This window comes from Pristiophorus japonicus, chromosome 30 (genome assembly GCF_044704955.1).
Source record: "Pristiophorus japonicus isolate sPriJap1 chromosome 30, sPriJap1.hap1, whole genome shotgun sequence".
Taxonomy (NCBI): Eukaryota; Metazoa; Chordata; class Chondrichthyes; family Pristiophoridae; genus Pristiophorus; species Pristiophorus japonicus.
This window is the reverse complement of record NC_092006.1, coordinates 6,513,686-6,530,272: the sequence shown is the minus strand read 5'-3', so window position 1 is coordinate 6,530,272 and position 16,587 is coordinate 6,513,686. Positions and strand designations below refer to the sequence as shown.

General features: G+C 53.8%; 1 protein-coding gene across 3 annotated transcripts in view; it reads right to left on the bottom strand.

The window, feature by feature from the left end:
* The window catches only part of LOC139240173 (CDC42 small effector protein 1-B-like), an 89,203-nt gene that overhangs the window by 3,685 nt on the left and 68,931 nt on the right, over positions 1-16,587 (bottom strand). For all 3 annotated transcript variants that reach the window (XM_070868586.1, XM_070868584.1, XM_070868585.1), the window contains exons 4-5: positions 13,456-13,560; positions 2,705-2,824 (exon numbers count right to left, since the gene is read on the bottom strand). In XM_070868586.1, the coding sequence (XP_070724687.1) occupies positions 2,720-2,824; positions 13,456-13,560 (210 nt within the window). In that variant the 3' untranslated portion in view covers positions 2,705-2,719. The remainder of the gene's footprint in view (positions 1-2,704; positions 2,825-13,455; positions 13,561-16,587) is intronic.

Below are 16,587 nucleotides of genomic sequence, written 5' to 3'. Positions count from 1 at the left end.
ATGGGGATGGGGTGAGATGCAGAGGGGTGGGAGGGGGCTGATGTGGAGCATAAACACCGGCACGGAGCGCTGGGGCCCAATGGGCTGTTTCTGTGATGTAGTTTTGGGATTGATGGGGTATGGGGAGAGAGCGGTGCAGTGGGATTAGTTTGAGGACTGATATAGGGCTATGGGGAGAGCGGGATTAGTTTGGGGACTGATATAGGGCTATGGGGAGATTGGGGCAGTGGGATTAGTTTGTGGACTGATACAGGGTTGTGGGGAGAGAGCAGGGCAGTGGGATTAGTTTGGGGACTGATATAGGGCTATGGGGAGAGCGGGACAGTGGGATTAGTTTGGGGACTGATATAGGGCTATGGGGAGAGTGGGGCAGTGGGATTAGTTTGGGGACTGATATAGGGCTATGGGGAGAGCGGGACAGTGGGATTAGTTTGGGGACTGATACAGGGTTGTGGGGAGAGAGCAGGGCAGTGGGATTAGTTTGGGGACTGATATAGGGCTATGGGGAGAGTGGGGCAGTGGGATTAGTTTGGGGACTGATATAGGGCTATGGGGAGAGTGGGGCAGTGGGATTAGTTTGGGGACTGATACAGGGTTGTGGGGAGAGAGCAGGGCAGTGGGATTAGTTTGGGATGGATACAGGGCTATGTAATACTATATGTAAAATGGCTGAAGGGAGCAGAAAGTCTGAAGTGACACTCGATCAACCTGGGTTATTTTCCCTCCCTCTCCCCAGGCACCCTGGTTGGAGTGCACGATCACAGTTGCCCGGCAACAGGTGCTACCTCGCCCAAATGACCAGGTGCCAAACTAAACATGGGCAGCATTGGCAGGCTACCCAACCACAGGAGTCACATCAGTCGAGACAGCCTTCATCCAACATCCTAACATGACCACTTTCCCGACCGGGTGGCGATCACGAGCAGGAACCCTCACTTGTCCAGACACGCAGGCCATTGCCTCAGCTGGAACCAGTTAAACTCACTGCAGACCACGGGCCAAACCCAGGACCCTCTTGGTCTGTAGGTTTTGGACCACACCGAGCTGTGCACTTAACCATCGGGGGCTCGGTGAGAATTCTACACAAAGAATTTCTTTTAATGAATGGATGTAGATAAAGTTTCCCCTTTAGCTGCAGGCCCAACTCTCAAACCATGCCTCTTCTTGGCTGAGGAGATGGACACAAGTCAGAGAGATAACGACAGCCTAGATTGTTAGCCAGAGGATCGCGTTATGGAGAGTTGCCTCAAAAAGCAGGAACGAGAAAACTCTACACACCTCACTGAAGCCTCTGGTACCCCACCTCCCCACTGAAGCCCAACCCTCCCATACCCCACCTCGCCGACAGAAGCCCATCCCTCCAGTACCCCAACCTGGGTCACTGAATATATTTAAGGTGGAGATAGGCATACTTTTGAACAATAAGGAAGTCAAGGGTTATGGGGAGCGAGTAGGGAAGTGGAGTTGAGGCCATGATCAGATCAGCCATGATCCTATTGAATGGCGGAGCAGGCTCGAGGGGCCAAATGGCCGACTCCTACTCCTATTTCTTATGTTCTTATACAACTCCCCCACAGAAGCCCATCCTTCTCGTACCCCACCTCCCCCACTGAAGCCCATGCCTCCCATACCTCACAGAAGCCCATCCTTCTCGTACCCCACCTCCCCCACTGAAGCCCATGCCTCCCATACCTCACAGAAGCCCATCCTTCCCGTACCCCACCTCCCCCACAGAAGCCCATCCCTCCCGTACCCCACCTCCCCCACAGAGGCCCATCCCCCACCTCCCACACTGAAGCCCATCCCTCCCGTACCCCACCTCCCTCACTGAAGCCCATCCCTCCCATACCCCACACAGAAGCCCATGCCTCCGGTACCCCACCTCCCCCACAGAAGCCCACCACTCCCGTACCCCACCTCCCACACAGAAGCCCATCTCTCCCGTACCCCATCTCCCACACAGAAGCCCATGCCTCCGGTACCCCACCTCCCCCACAGAAGCCCATCTCTCCCGTACCCCACCTCCCACACAGAAGCCCATTCCTCCCATACCCCACCTCCCTCACTGAAGCCCATTCCTCCCGTACCCCACCTCCCTCACCGAAGCCCATCCCTCCCATACCCCACCTCCCACACAGAAGCCCATCCCTCCCGTACCCCACCTCCCACACAGAAGCCCATCCCTCCCGTACCCCACCTCCCACACAGAAGCCCATCCCTCCCATACCCCACCTCCCTCACCGAAGCCCATCCCTCCCATACCCCACCTCCCACACAGAAGCCCATCCCTCCCATACCCCACCTCCCACACAGAAGCCCAACCCTCCCATACCCCACCTCACCCACTGAAGCCCATGCCTCCCATACCCCACCTCACCCACTGAAGCCCACTCCTCCAGTGTGCCTACTCTCCCATCAAAGTTCACCCCTCGAGTACCTCAACTTTCCTAACCAGGCAGTGAACTATGTTTTGAATGCTCATGTCTCTTAGACTGTGGATTATTTCAAACATTTATCACCCTTCATGTGGAGTAATTCCTTCTTGTATTCCATCTAAATCTATTCACACTGGTCTATATGTATGACCGCTAGTTCTACAATCCTAACTTATCTAAAGCTTTTAATATTTTACAAAGCTGCCCCCTTTAAACAGTTAGTCTCAAGGGTATCGAGATGGAGGCTCAGAACTGGACTGAGGACTTACTTGCTGAAGAGGGGCTCATTGCGAAGATATCTGGGTCTTTGCCACGCTCCGTCGCGTGTCTGTAGTCGAATTTTTGACCAATCCACTTTTAGACTTCATCCGTTCCTGCACACACCCTGGCTGCCGAGACACACAGGAAAGAAATTGCCAACAGGTAAAGAACATTAGACCCTACCTCATTAGATCCAAGCTGTACTCTCAAATCATGGAATAAATGTACAGCTGTATTAAACAATCGCTGTGTTCCATTTTCTGTTAGCAGAGGGGTGGGGGGTAAACGGATTAATCGGTATTGGAGTATCGCAGCAAAAGCCTAGGATAGAGGATTTTAAAAAAAATGTGTTCACGGGAGGAGAGTGTCACTGGCAAGGCCGGCAGTTATTGCCTATCTTTAATCACCCTCAAGAAGATGGTGGTGAACCACCTTCTTGAACCGCTGCAGTCCCGTGTGGTGAAGGTGCTCCCACACAGCGCTGACTTTGTTGTAGCGGTTTTGGTACAACTGAGTGTCTCGCTGGGCCATTTCAGAGGGGCAGTTAAGAGTCGACCGCGTTGCTGTGGTTCTGGAGTCACATATCGGCCAGACCGGGTAAGGGCGGCAGATTTCCTTCCCTAATAGGGACATGAGTGGACCTGTTCAGTTTTGCGGTTTAAACCAGACGCAATGCAAACTGCTCATTCCAGCGAGTGCTAGTTATGGGTGGTGATGATTTTGGGGGGGGTGGGGGTAGTAACAGAGAGGGGTTTCGGTAGTTTCATGGTCACCATCACTGGCTTTTTAATTCCAGATTTAGATGATTAACTGACTTTAAATTCCCCAGGATTTGAACTCTGGTCTCTGGATCATTAGTCCAAGTTTCTGGATTACTGGTCCAGTAACATAACCACTGTGCTAACATTCCTGTTGACGCCCGTTATCTTGCATTACAACAGTGACTACACTTCAAAAATACTGTAAAGCGTTTTGAGGCATCCAGAGGTCATGAAAGGCGCTATAGAAATCTGGGTTTGAGGCAGACTAATGGAGCGAAACATACGCTGTTGATTGCAAGATGAATTCAGGACGATTTTGGAAATTATCTAATAATAGCAGGAGTAGGCAATGCCTCTTAAATCACTCCCCATCACAGATCTTCCCTTTTGGTTCTTTCCTCCCCTGCCCCTGCACTTACTTAAAAATCCGTTACATCTCAAACTTTTCCAGTTCTGATGAAGGGTCACAGAACCGAAACGTTAACTCTGTTTCTCTCTCTCCACAGATGCTGCCTGACCCGCTGAGTTTTCATTTCAGGTTCCAGCATCTGCAGTGTTTTGCATTCGCTATTAGAAATGCATGTTCCTCCCTCGACTCCCAAGGATACCCTCAAAGCCTCCCTGATGAAGTGCAACATCCCCCACCAACACCTGGGAGTCCCTGGCCAAAGACCAGTCCGCCCCAAGTGGAGGAAGTGCATCCGGGAGGGCGCTGAGCACCTCGAGTCTCGTCGCCGAGAGCGTGCAGAAACCAAGCGCAGGCAGCGGAAGGAGCGTGCAGCAAATCAGTCCCACCCACCCCTTCCCTCAACCACTGTCTGTCCCACCTGTGACAGGGACTGTGGCTCTCGTATTGGACTGTTCAGCCACCTGACATAGAAACATAGAAAATAGGTGCAGGAGTAGGCCATTTGGCTCTTCGAGATTTGGCTCTTTGGATCATTCACCTCAGTACCCCATTCCTGCTTTCTCTCCATACCCCTTGATCCTTTTAGCCGTAAGGGCCATATCTAACTCCCTCTTGAATATATCTAACGAACTGGCATCAACAACTCTCTGCAATAGAGAATTCCACAGGTTAACAACTCTGAGTGAACAAGTTTCTCCTCATCTCTGTCCTAAATGGCTTACCCCTTATCCTTAGACTGTGACCCTGGTTCTGGACTTCCCCAACATCGGGAACATTCTTCCTGCATCTAACCTGTCCAGTCCCGTCAGAATTTTATATGTTTATGAGATTTTTAATACAGTAAAATTCAAAGTTAATACAGCCCCTTTGATCTGCTGGAGTATTTTCCCATGAATTGTTCTCATATTGATTACCAAAGCAATTGGTGACATAGCCTGACAAGTCTTTGAACGGTGGGGGGGGGCACAATTTTATCCTGAGCTGCCCTACCCTGTGGGAAACTGCCGGGATGGATGGGTGGGGGGTCAGCGCTGACTTTACAGCCCGGAGTCAGTATCGGGAGTGGGGTAATACTGGCGTCCCATCCCATCCCGTGGTGATTCCTGCCCAGCGAGTTTGGTAAAAGTGATACCCCCCACCCCCGGGTCACTGTGTGGCAGCCTCTTCAGGGGTTTTAATTTCTCCAGCCTCCCTGCGCACGATTTCAGCGGCTCCCCCAAGTCCGGGGGTCCCCTGTTACTGGCTGATGCTTGGCAGTGCTTACGATCTTGTATGCATTGTCGCCATCGGGTTAATTAAGATCTGGTCAGTTACAAGTGATCTGTAACGATGCAATGGGTTTTCCTGAATTTGTTAAGGCCCCTAGTTAATATGCAGCGAGGGTGTTATCATTCATCTGGACTTGGTTGGCTGTGAGGACAAGTGTACCCACTGTAGCCGAACTCCCTCCTCCTGCTCCAGGCCAAGCAATGGAAGATACGTTCAGGAAAGGGGTAGTGAGGGAATGATCAGCCATGATCTTATTGAATGGTGGTGCAGGCTCGAAGGGCCGAATGGCCTGCTCCTGCACCTATTTTCTATGTTTCTATGAGATCCCCTCATATTCTTCTAAACTCCAGTGAATACAGGCCCAGTCGATCCAATCTCTCCTCATAGGTCAGTCCTGCCATCCCGGGAATCAGTCTGGTGAACCTTCAACTGAACCTTGCTATTGAACTCAATAGCAAGAACGTCCTTCCTCAGATTAGGAGACCAAAATTGAATATTCTAGGTGAGGCCTCACTAAGGCCCTGTACAACTGCAGCAAGACCTCCCTGTTCCTATACTCAAATCCCCTAGCTATGAAGGCCAACATGCCTTCTTCACCGCCTGCTGTACCTGCATGCCAACTTTCAATGACTGATGTACCATGACACCCAGGTCTCGCTGCACCTCCCCTTCTCCTAATCTATCACCATTCAGATAATATTCTGCCTTTCTGTTTTTGCCACCAAAGTGGATAACCTCACATTTATCCACATTATACTGCATCTGCCATGCATTTGCCCACTCACCTAACCTGTCCAATTCACCCTGCAGCCACTTAGCATCCTCCTCACAGCTCACTGCCACTCAGCTTAGTGTCATCTGCAAACTTGGAGATATTACACTCAATTCCTTCATCTAAATCATTGATGTATATTGTAAAGAGCTGGGGTCCCAGCACTGAGCCCTGCGGCACTCCACTAGTCGCTGCCTGCCATTCTGAAAAGGACCCGTTTATCCCGACTCTCTGCTTCCTGTCTGCCAACCAGTTCTCTATCTACGTCAATACATTACCCCCAATACCATGTGCTTTAATTTTGCACACTAATCTCTTGTGTGGGACCTTGTCAGAAGCCTTTTGAAAGTCCAGATACACCACATCCACTGGTTCTCCCTTGTCCACTCTACTAGTTACATCCTCAAAAAATTCCAGAAGATTTGTCAAGCATGATTTCCCTTTCATAAATCCATGCTGACTTGGACCAATCCTGTTATTTCATCTTTAATAATTGATTCCAACATTTTCCCCACTACTGATGTCAGGCTAACCGGTCTATAATTCCCCATTTTCTCTCCCCCTCCTTTTTTAATAAGTGGTGTTACATTAGCTACCATCCAGTCCATAGGAACTGATCCAGAGTCAATAGACTTGGAAAATGATCACCAATGCATCCACTATTTCTAGGGCCACTTCCTTAAGTACTCTGGGATGCAGACAATCAGGCCTTGGGAATTTATCGGCCTTCAATCCCATCAATTTCCCTAACACAATTTCCTGACTAAAGGATTTCCTTCAGTTGCTCCTTCTCACTAGACCCTCAGTCCCCTAGTATTTCCAGGTGGTTATTTGTGTCTTCCTTCGTGAAGACAGAACCAAAGTATTTGTTCAATTGGTCTGCCATTTCTTTGTTCCCCATTATAAATTCACCTGATTCTGACTGCAAGGGACCTACATTTGTCTTCACTAATCTTTTTCTCTTCACATATCTATAGAAATTTTTGCAGTCAGTTTTTATGTTCCCAGTAAGCTTCCTCTCATACTCAATTTCCCCCCGCCTAGTTAAACCCTTTGTCCTTCTCTGCTGAATTCTAAATTTCTCCCTGTCCTCAGGTTTGCTGCTTTTTCTGGCCAATTTACATGCCTCTTCCTTGGATTTAACACTATCCCTAATTTCCCTTGTTAGCCACGGTTGAGTCACCTTCCCCGTTTTATTTTTACTCCAGACAGGATGTACAATTGTTGAAGTTCATTTAAGAACTCATTTTGCAAGTCTTCCTCTATTTCAAGGGACTCCTTCAAGTGTATTTACGAGTGTGCTAAAATAATTGCATAGCCGTTTATTAAGCTTCATTCCCACCCCCCCCGCCAACACACAACTGCTGGTATAACTTCCCATTGAGCGCCGGCAGGACTGGTCACATCTGGAGTGCGTTATACTCCAGATGTGGGTCTGTCAGTGGGTTTGCCAGCGTGGAAGAATCAGCTGTGGTGGGAACGACAGCAGTCACACCCAGACTGGGGAGGGAGGAGGAGGAGGAGGCAGTTAGTACTGGGCTACATCGTGGACCTGTGTGAGAACAGCACCGCAGGTCGGGGCTATAAATAGAGCTGGAGCGCCGGGCCCTGGAACATCGAGGGCGGAGGTGCGGGGCCCAGAAGAGCCGAGGACCCAGGGGCAGCACAGGCCAGCCCACACTGCGATATGTGTTCGCACTAGGTCTCCAGTCCTGGTTAACCCTTGCCACTGGATAAAGGCCTAGCTCGGTCAAGCCCGTGTGGTGACTGGTGTGCAATGGCCACCACACGTTAAAAAAAATCCACGCACAGGCATCTTCCACCCCCTCAATTGGAGTTCAGGACTGGAACATTGGGTCCTTCATTGAAACATCTGTGAACTCTTGTGGAAGCAAGTCATCCTCGCTCGAGGGACCGCCGATGATGATGACATCGGGGATACCCAGAGCTCCAGCCCAAGAGCAAATTCACATCATGTACAAAGCAAGGTGGGAATTGTAAGTTGTGAGGAGGATATAGACAGTGAGCGGGCAAGAACGTGGCAAATGGAACATAATGAGGAGAAAGTGCGGCGCTCCCTCAGTACCGCCCGTCCGACACCCCCACAGTGCAGCCGGGTTTCTCGAGCTCGAGCCCGAGCCCCTGGAGAGAGAGTGCGCTACCTGCTGAGCCACAGCTGATACCCAACAACGAAGAAGCGATAGCCCTTTATTAACCTCCCGGTGGTCAGAGGATTGCAGCTCGCCTGTAACTCCAGAGTCAGCAATAATTGTCCTTCACGGGACTGGAATGAGTGGAATTCTGCCGAGTATTTGCAGCTCTCCTGTGTATTTTTAGTACTGTCAGGAAGGAATGGTCCTTTTAATAGATTCAGCGACTCCCCCTCTGGGACCCCTTGTGCAAACAGTTACAAAAGGGTGAAATGTAAGGCATCCTCTTGTTTTACTGCTAAATCTTTGGACAAGGTTACCTCCTGGATTGGAGGCATGTCCGAGGGAGCTGAATATATATTCATAGGCATTCGCACCCTGAACCCTTACTCACTCACTAATCCGGGCCTGACCATCCCAAGCACCGGATGAAGCAGGCCATCAACCTGCCAGTCCCATGCTATACCAGGGACCCCTGCATTGAGTATTTCCAGCATTTTCTATCCGCAGTATTTTGCTGATCTGTTTTGGTGATGGCACCTCAAACAGTGCGGCTCTCCCGCAGTATTGCCCCACCCCCCCCCCACAGCACCGCCCCTCCGACAGTGCGGCGCTCCCTCAGCACCGCCCCTCCGACACTCCCTCAGCACTGCCCCTCCGACAGTGCGACGCTCCCTCAGCACCGCCCCTCCGACAGTGCGGCGCTCCCTCAGCACCGCCCCTCCGACAGTGCGGCGCTCCCTCAGCACCGCCCCTCCGACAGTGCGGCGCTCCCTCAGCACCGCCCCTCCGACACTCCCTCAGCACCGCCCCTCCGACAGTGCGGCGCTCCCTCAGCACCGCCCCTCCGACAGTGCGGCGCTCCCTCAGTACTGCCCCTCCGACAGTGCGGCGCTCCCTCAGCACCGCCCCTCCGACAGTGCGGCACTCCCTCAGCACCGCCCCTCCGACACTCCCTCAGCACCGCCCCTCCGACAGTGCGGCACTCCCTCAGCACCGCCCCTCCGACAGTGCGGCGCTCCCTCAGCACCGCCCCTCCAACAGTGCGGCGCTCTCTCTACTGCACTGGGAGCGTCAGCCTGAATTATGGGCTCAAGTCTCTGGAGTGGGGCTCAAACCCACGACCTTCTGACGTGAGAAAGGGTTTTATTCTCCAGCACCAACATCCCTTATTTAAATTCACGTCAAAAGCCTCACATGCCTTTCGCTGACACCAGGGACACGACCTGTATACTCTCAGTGCAACAGCCGGTTTGCTCTTGGGATTAAGGGCATCTAATCGTGGAACTCTCGGGATGATTAGTGAAGCCACTCCTGGCTCTTTATTCGTCGCATTACAATGTGCAGACGCTGACCTATTTCCTGCCCCAGTGGTGTTATGTACATGTCAATAGAATGGGACCATCCAGAGAGACAGTACACGGGATGGAGTCACAAGGTTTATCATGGCAAGAGATAGCTGCCGACAATCAAGGCTGCCATTGTCATCCTGACCATGTGATGCAGTCACTGCCTCCCCTCCCCCTTAGAGAATCTCAGGAATCTTCATCTATTCATCAACAAGCACTGTATCACATTAACAATGCCCTTGGCTGATACCGTTTAGGAGAGACAGAGAGCGCGCGCGCGAGGGGCAGGAGGCCAATGCTCCCCTCGAGCCTGTTTCCACCATTCAATGAGATCACGGCTGATCCTGTATCTTAACTCCAGCTACCCGTAACCCTCAGTACCCTGACCCAACCAAAAATCTACCCATACAAAAGCGATATTCTGCGGATGCTGGAATCTGAACTAAACACAGAGAATGCTGTAAACACTCAGCGGTTCAGGCAGCATCTGTGGAGAGAGAAACAGAGCTAACGTTTCGGGTTGGTGACCCTTGGTCAGAACTGGAAAAGCCCTTACGAATCTGTGGCATCTCGAACTTTTCCAGTTCTGATGAAGGGTCACAGACCCGAATGGCCGACTCTCTTTCTCTCCACAGATTACACCTGACCTGTTGAAAAAAAATTATCCACCTCAATTTTGGAATTTTCAATTGACTGCCCACACCCCCACCCCAACCCCGACAGCTTTTTTGGGGGAAGAGAGTTCCAGAGTCCCACTGCCCTTTGTGTGAGGAAGTGCTTCCTGACATCAGTCATTGAAAGTTGGCATGCAGGTACAGCGGGCAGCAAATGGCATGTTGGCCTTCATAGCGAGAGGATTGGAGTACAGGGCCTTGGTGAGGCCTCACCTGGAATATTGTGTTCAGTTTTGGTCTCCTAATTTGAGGAATGACATTCTTGCTATTGAGGGAGTGCAGCAAAGGTTCACCAGACTGATTCCCGGGATGGCAGGACTGACATATGAAGAAAGACTGGATCGACGAGGCTTATATTCACTGGAGTTTAGAAGAATGAGAGGGGATCTCAGAAGTATATAAAATTCTGACAGGACTGGACAGGTTAGATGCAGGAAGAATGTTCCCGACGTTGGGGAAGTCCAGAACCAGGGGACACACAGTCTAAGGATAAGGGGTAAGCCATTTAGGACCGAGATGAGGAGAAACTGCTTCACTCAGAGAATTGTGATCCTGTGGAATTCTCTGCCACAGAAAGTTATTGAGACCACTTCGGTAGATATATTCAAAAGGTAGTTAGATGTGGCCCTTACGGCTGAAGGGATCAAGGGGTATGGAGAGAAAGCAGGAATGGGGTACTGAAGTTGCATGATCAGCCATGATCATATTGAATGGTGGTGCAGGCTTGAAGGGCCGAATGGCCTACTCCTGCACCTATTTTCTATGTTTCTGGCATCACCCCTGATTGGCCTGGCTCTGATTTTAGGGTTCTGCCCCCTTATCCGAGACTCTTTCTCCTTCCCCCCACCATCGCCACTAGAGGAAACAGTTTATCCCTATCTAGCCCATCAAATGCTTTAATTATCTTAAACACCTCAATGAGATCACCCCTTAATCTTCTGCACTCTAAGGAATGCACGTGGTAATGACATCAGCAGCATAGACTGGGAGGAATTCTTCAGCTCAAGGGCCCCAACAGTACAAGTAAAAGAAAGACTTACATTTATATAGCGCCTTTCACGACCACCGGACGTCTCAAAGCGCTTTACAGCCAATGAAGTACTTTTGGAGTGTGGTCACTGTTGTAATGTGGGAAACGCGGCAGCCAATTTGCGCACAGCAAGATCCCACACACAGCAATGTGATAATGACCCAGATAATCCGTTTTTTTTTAAATGTTACGTCAATTGAGGGATAAATATTGGCCCCAGGACACCGGGGAGAACTCCCCTGCTCTTCTTTGAAATAGTGTCATGGAATCTTTTACATCCACCCGAGGGGGCAGACAGGGCCTCAGTTTAACGTCTCATCCGAATGAAGGCACCTCTGTTGGTGGGGCGGTGCCGAGGGAGGGGCGTTCTTTTGGATGAGACGTTAAACCTGTCTGCCCGCTCAGATGGACTTAGGGGTATAGTAGCATAGTGCTTATGTTACTAGACCAATAATCCAGAGGCCTTGGCTAATAATCCAGGGACCAGAGTTCAAATTTAAATTCAGTTAATTAAATAAATTTGGAATTAAAAAGCTAAAATCAGTAATAGTGACCATGAAACTACCGGACTGTTAGAAAAACCCATCGGGTTCACTAATGTCCCTTTAGGGAAGGAAATCTGCCGACCTTACCCGGTCTGGCCGATATGTGACTCCAGACCCACAGCAACGCGGTCGACTCTTAACTGCCCTCTGAAATGGCCCAGCGAGACACTCAGTTGTACCAAAGCGCTACGACAAAGTCAGCACTATGGGAGCACCTTCACCACACGGGACTGCAGCGGTTCAAGGCGGCGGCTCATCCAGAGGGTAATTCAGGACGGGTAATAAATGCCGGCCTTGCCAGCGACGCCCACATCCCGCGAATGAATAAATATTTATTCAGAGATCCCACGGGCACAATTTCGAAGAAGAGCAGGGTTGCTTTAACCTCAACCATCACTTTAAAAAAAAAACAAGAAACGATCTGGTCATTATCCCATTGCTGTTAGTGGGACCTTGCGGTGTGCAGATTGACTGCCACGTTTCCCACATTACAACAGTGGGTACACTTAAAAAAAAAAAGTACTTCATTAGCTGTAAAGCGGGTTGGGACGTCCTGAGATTGTGAAAGGTGCTATAGAAAGGTCGTCCTCTCCTTATTCACCTGAGCTTAGAGAGGGAGTGCTGCAGGAGCCCAATCTGATCATCACCCAATGTCCATACTCTCACACACATACCTAGTAGGAGGCAATACATAAGAAATAGGAGCAGGAGTCGGCCATTCGGCCCCTCGAGCCTGTTCTGCCATTCAAAAAGATCACGGCTGATCTTCGACCTCAACTCCACTTTTCCGCCCGATCCCTTGACTCCCCTAGAGTCCAAAAATCTATCAATCTCAGCCTTGAATATATTCAACGACTGAGCCTCCACAGCCCTCTGGGGCAGAGAATTCCAAAGATTCACCACCCTCTGAGTGAAGAAATTCCTCCTCATCTCAGTCCTAAATGGCCAAGCCCTTATCCTGAGACTGTGTGACCCCTGGTTCTAGACTCCCCAGCCCGGGGGAAACACCCTCCCTGCATCTACCCTGTAAGAATTTTGTACATTTCAATGAGATCACCTCTCATTCTTCTAAACTCCAGAGAATATCGGCCCATTCTACACAATCGCTCATCGTGAGACAGCCCGCTCATCCCAGGAATCAATGTAGTGAACCTCCGTTGCACCGCCTCCAAGGCAAGTATATCTTTCCTTAGATAAGGAGACCAAAACTGTGCACAGTACTCCAGGTGTGGTCTCACCAAGGCCCTGTACAATTGTAGCAAAACTTCCTTACTCTTGTACTTCAACCCCATTGCAATAAAGGCCAACATGCCATTGGCCTTCCTTATAATCTGTGGAATTCCCTGCCTCAGAGAGCTGTGGAAGCTGGGACATTGAATAAATTTAAGACAGAGATAGACAGGGATTGGGCGGGAAAGGAGTTGAGGTCAAAGCAGCCGTGATCTTATTGAACGGCAGGGCAGGCTCGAGAGGCCGAATGGCCGACTACTGCTCCTAATTCAGATGTTCTTACGGCCCCAACAACTCAGCACAAACTGTGGACTGAAGTCGAGACCTTCCTCTGGCTCCCAAGTGGAGGCCTCAACCTCCGAGCCATCAGAATGCTCATTTTCCAAAAGGGTGGGGAGAGCCAACGTAACAAGCACAAATATCTCTCTCAGCCTCACTCTCTCTTTCTAACCAATGCTTGGCCACACGAGCTCCTCAACTCAGCCAGACACTCGCTCACCAATCTGGGGGCCCAGGAGTGATGAGGGGCGGTGGTTAGAAAGGCAAGTACACCCCCTCCCCAAGCCTCACCATTGAATACCCTTGGCTCGCCATGTCTCCTGAGCCAACGTGTGTCAAGTGGACGAAGTTCATGGGCTCGCCGATCATGCTCCTGTCGATCCGTTTCCTCTTTTTCTGGAAGACAAGGCGGCGAGTCAGCACAGCATGATTCCACACGTCACCCACCCCTTCACAATCCCTCTCCCCTCCGCCGTCTCTACACACCTTCACAATCCCTCCCCCCACTCCCCACCCCTTCACAATCCCTCTCCCCGCCGCCCTCTCCACACACCTTCACAATCCCCCCACCACACCCCTTCACAATCCCTCTCCCCTCCGCCCTCTCCACACATCTTCACAATCCCTCCCCCCACTCCCCACCCCTTCACAATCCCTTCCCCCACGCCTTCACAATCCCCCCACCACACACCTTCACAATCCCCCCACCACACACCTTCACAATCCCCCCGCCACGCCTCCCCACCCCTTCACAATCCCTCCCCCCACTCCCCACCCCTTCACAATCCCTTCCCCCACGCCTTCACAATCCCCCCACCACACACCTTCACAATCCCCCCACCACACACCTTCACAATCCACCCGCCGCCCTCTCCACACACCTTCACAATCCCTCCCCCCACTCCCCACACCTTCACAATCCCCCCGCCACACACCTTCACAATCCCCCCGCCACACACCTTCACAATCCCCCCGCCACACACCTTCACAATCCCCCCGCCACACACCTTCACAATCCCCCCGCCACTCCACCTGCACAGTCCCCTCCCCCCCACTCCACCTGCACAGTCCCCTCCCCCCAACTCCCCCGGCACAGTCCCCTCCCCCCCACTCCCCCGGCACAGTCCCCTCCCCCCCACTCCCCCGGCACAATCTCCCCCCCCCCCCCCCGACTCCCCCTGCACAATTCCCCCCCCCCCCACTCCCCCTGCACAATTCCCCCACTCCCCCTGCACAATTCCCCCACTCCCCCTGCACAATTCCCCCCTCCCCACTCCCCCTGCACAATTCCCCCCTCCCCACTCCCCCTGCACAATTCCCCCCTCCCCACTCCCCCTGCACAATTCCCCCCTCCCCACTCCCCCTGCACAATTCCCCCCTCCCCACTCCCCCTGCACAATTCCCCCCTGCACAATTCCCCCCTCCCCACTCCCCCTGCACAATTACCCTCCCCCCCCCGACTCCCCCTGCACAATTTCCTCCCCCCCCCAACTCCCCCTGCACAATTCCCCCCCCCACTCCCCCTGCACAATTCCCCCCCCCCACTCCCCCTGCACAATTCCCCCCCCCCACTCCCCCTGCACAATTCCCCCCCCCCACTCCCCCTGCACAATTCCCCCCCCCACTCCCCCTGCACAATTCCCCCCCCCCACTCCCCCTGCACAATTCCCCCCCCCCACTCCCCCTGCACAATTCCCCCCCCCCACTCCCCCTGCACAATTCCCCCCCCCACTCCCCCTGCACAATTCCCCCCCCCACTCCCCCTGCACAATTCCCCCCCCCCACTCCCCCTGCACAATTCCCCCCCCCCACTCCCCCTGCACAATTCCCCCCCCCACTCCCCCTGCACAATTCCCACTCCCCCTGCACAATTCCCACTCCCCCTGCACAATTCCCCCCCCCCACTCCCCCTGCACAATTCCCCCCCCCCACTCCCCCTGCACAATTCCCCCCCCCCACTCCCCCTGCACAATTCCCCCCCCCCACTCCCCCTGCACAATTCCCCCCCCCCCACTCCCCCTGCACAATTCCCCCCCCCCCACTCCCCCTGCACAATTCCCCCCCCCCACTCCCCCTGCACAATTCCCCCCCCCCACTCCCCCTGCACAATTCCCCCCTCCACTCCCCCTGCACAATTTCCCCCCCCCCACTCCCCCTGCACAATTCCCCCCCCCCCACTCCCCCTGCACAATTCCCCCCCCCCCACTCCCCCTGCACAATTCCCCCCCCCCCACTCCCCCTGCACAATTCCCCCCCCCACTCCCCCTGCACAATTCCCCCCCCCCCCCACAATTCCCCCCCCCCCACTCCCCCTGCACAATTCCCCCCCCCACTCCCCCTGCACAATTCCCCCCCCCCACAATTCCCCCCCCACTCCCCCTGCACAATCCCCCCCCACTCCCCCTGCACAATTCCCCCCCCCCCCACAATTCCCCCCCCCCCACTCCCCCTGCACAATCCCCCCCCCACTCCCCCTGCACAATTCCCCCCCCCCACTCCCCCTGCACAATTCCCCCCCCCACAATTCCCCCCCCCACTCCCCCTGCACAATCCCCCCCCACTCCCCCTGCACAATCCCCCCCCCACACAATTCCCCCCCCCACTCCCCCTGCACAATCCCCCCCACCCACTCCCCCTGCACAATCCCCCCCACCCACTCCCCCTGCACAATTCCCCCCCCACTCCCCCTGCACAATTCCCCCCCCCACTCCCCCTGCACAATTCCCCCCCCCACAATTCCCCCCCCCAACTCCCCTTGCACAATCCCCCCCACCCACTCCCTCTGCACAATTCCCAACCCCCCACTCCCTCTGCACAATTCCCCCCCCCACACAATTAACCCCCCACAATTCGCCCCCCCCACTCCCCCTGCACAATTAAACCCCCACAATTCGCCCCCCACTCCCCCCGCACAATTCCCTCCCCCACTCCCCCCGCACAATTCCCCCCCCCCACAATTCCCCCCCCACTCCCCCCCCACAATTCCCCCCCCCACAATCCCCCCCCCACTCCCCCTGAACAATCCCCCCCCCACAATCCCCCTGCACAATCCCCCCCCCCCACTCCCCCTGCACAATCCCCCCCCCCACTCCCCCTGCACAATCCCCCCCCCCACTCCCCCTGCACAATCCCCCCCCCCCACTCCCCCTGCACAATCCCCCCCCCCCACTCCCCCTGCACAATCCCCCCCCCCACTCCCCCTGCACAACCCCCCCCCCACTCCCCCTGCACAATCCCCCCCCCCACTCCCCCTGCACAATCCCCCCCCCACTCCCCCTGCACAATCCCCCCCCCCACTCCCCCTGCACAATCCCCCCCCCACTCCCCCTGCACAATCCCCCCCCCCACTCCCCCTGCACAATTCCCCCCCCCACTCCCCCTGCACAATTCCCCCCCCCCACTCCCCCTGCACAATTCCCCCCC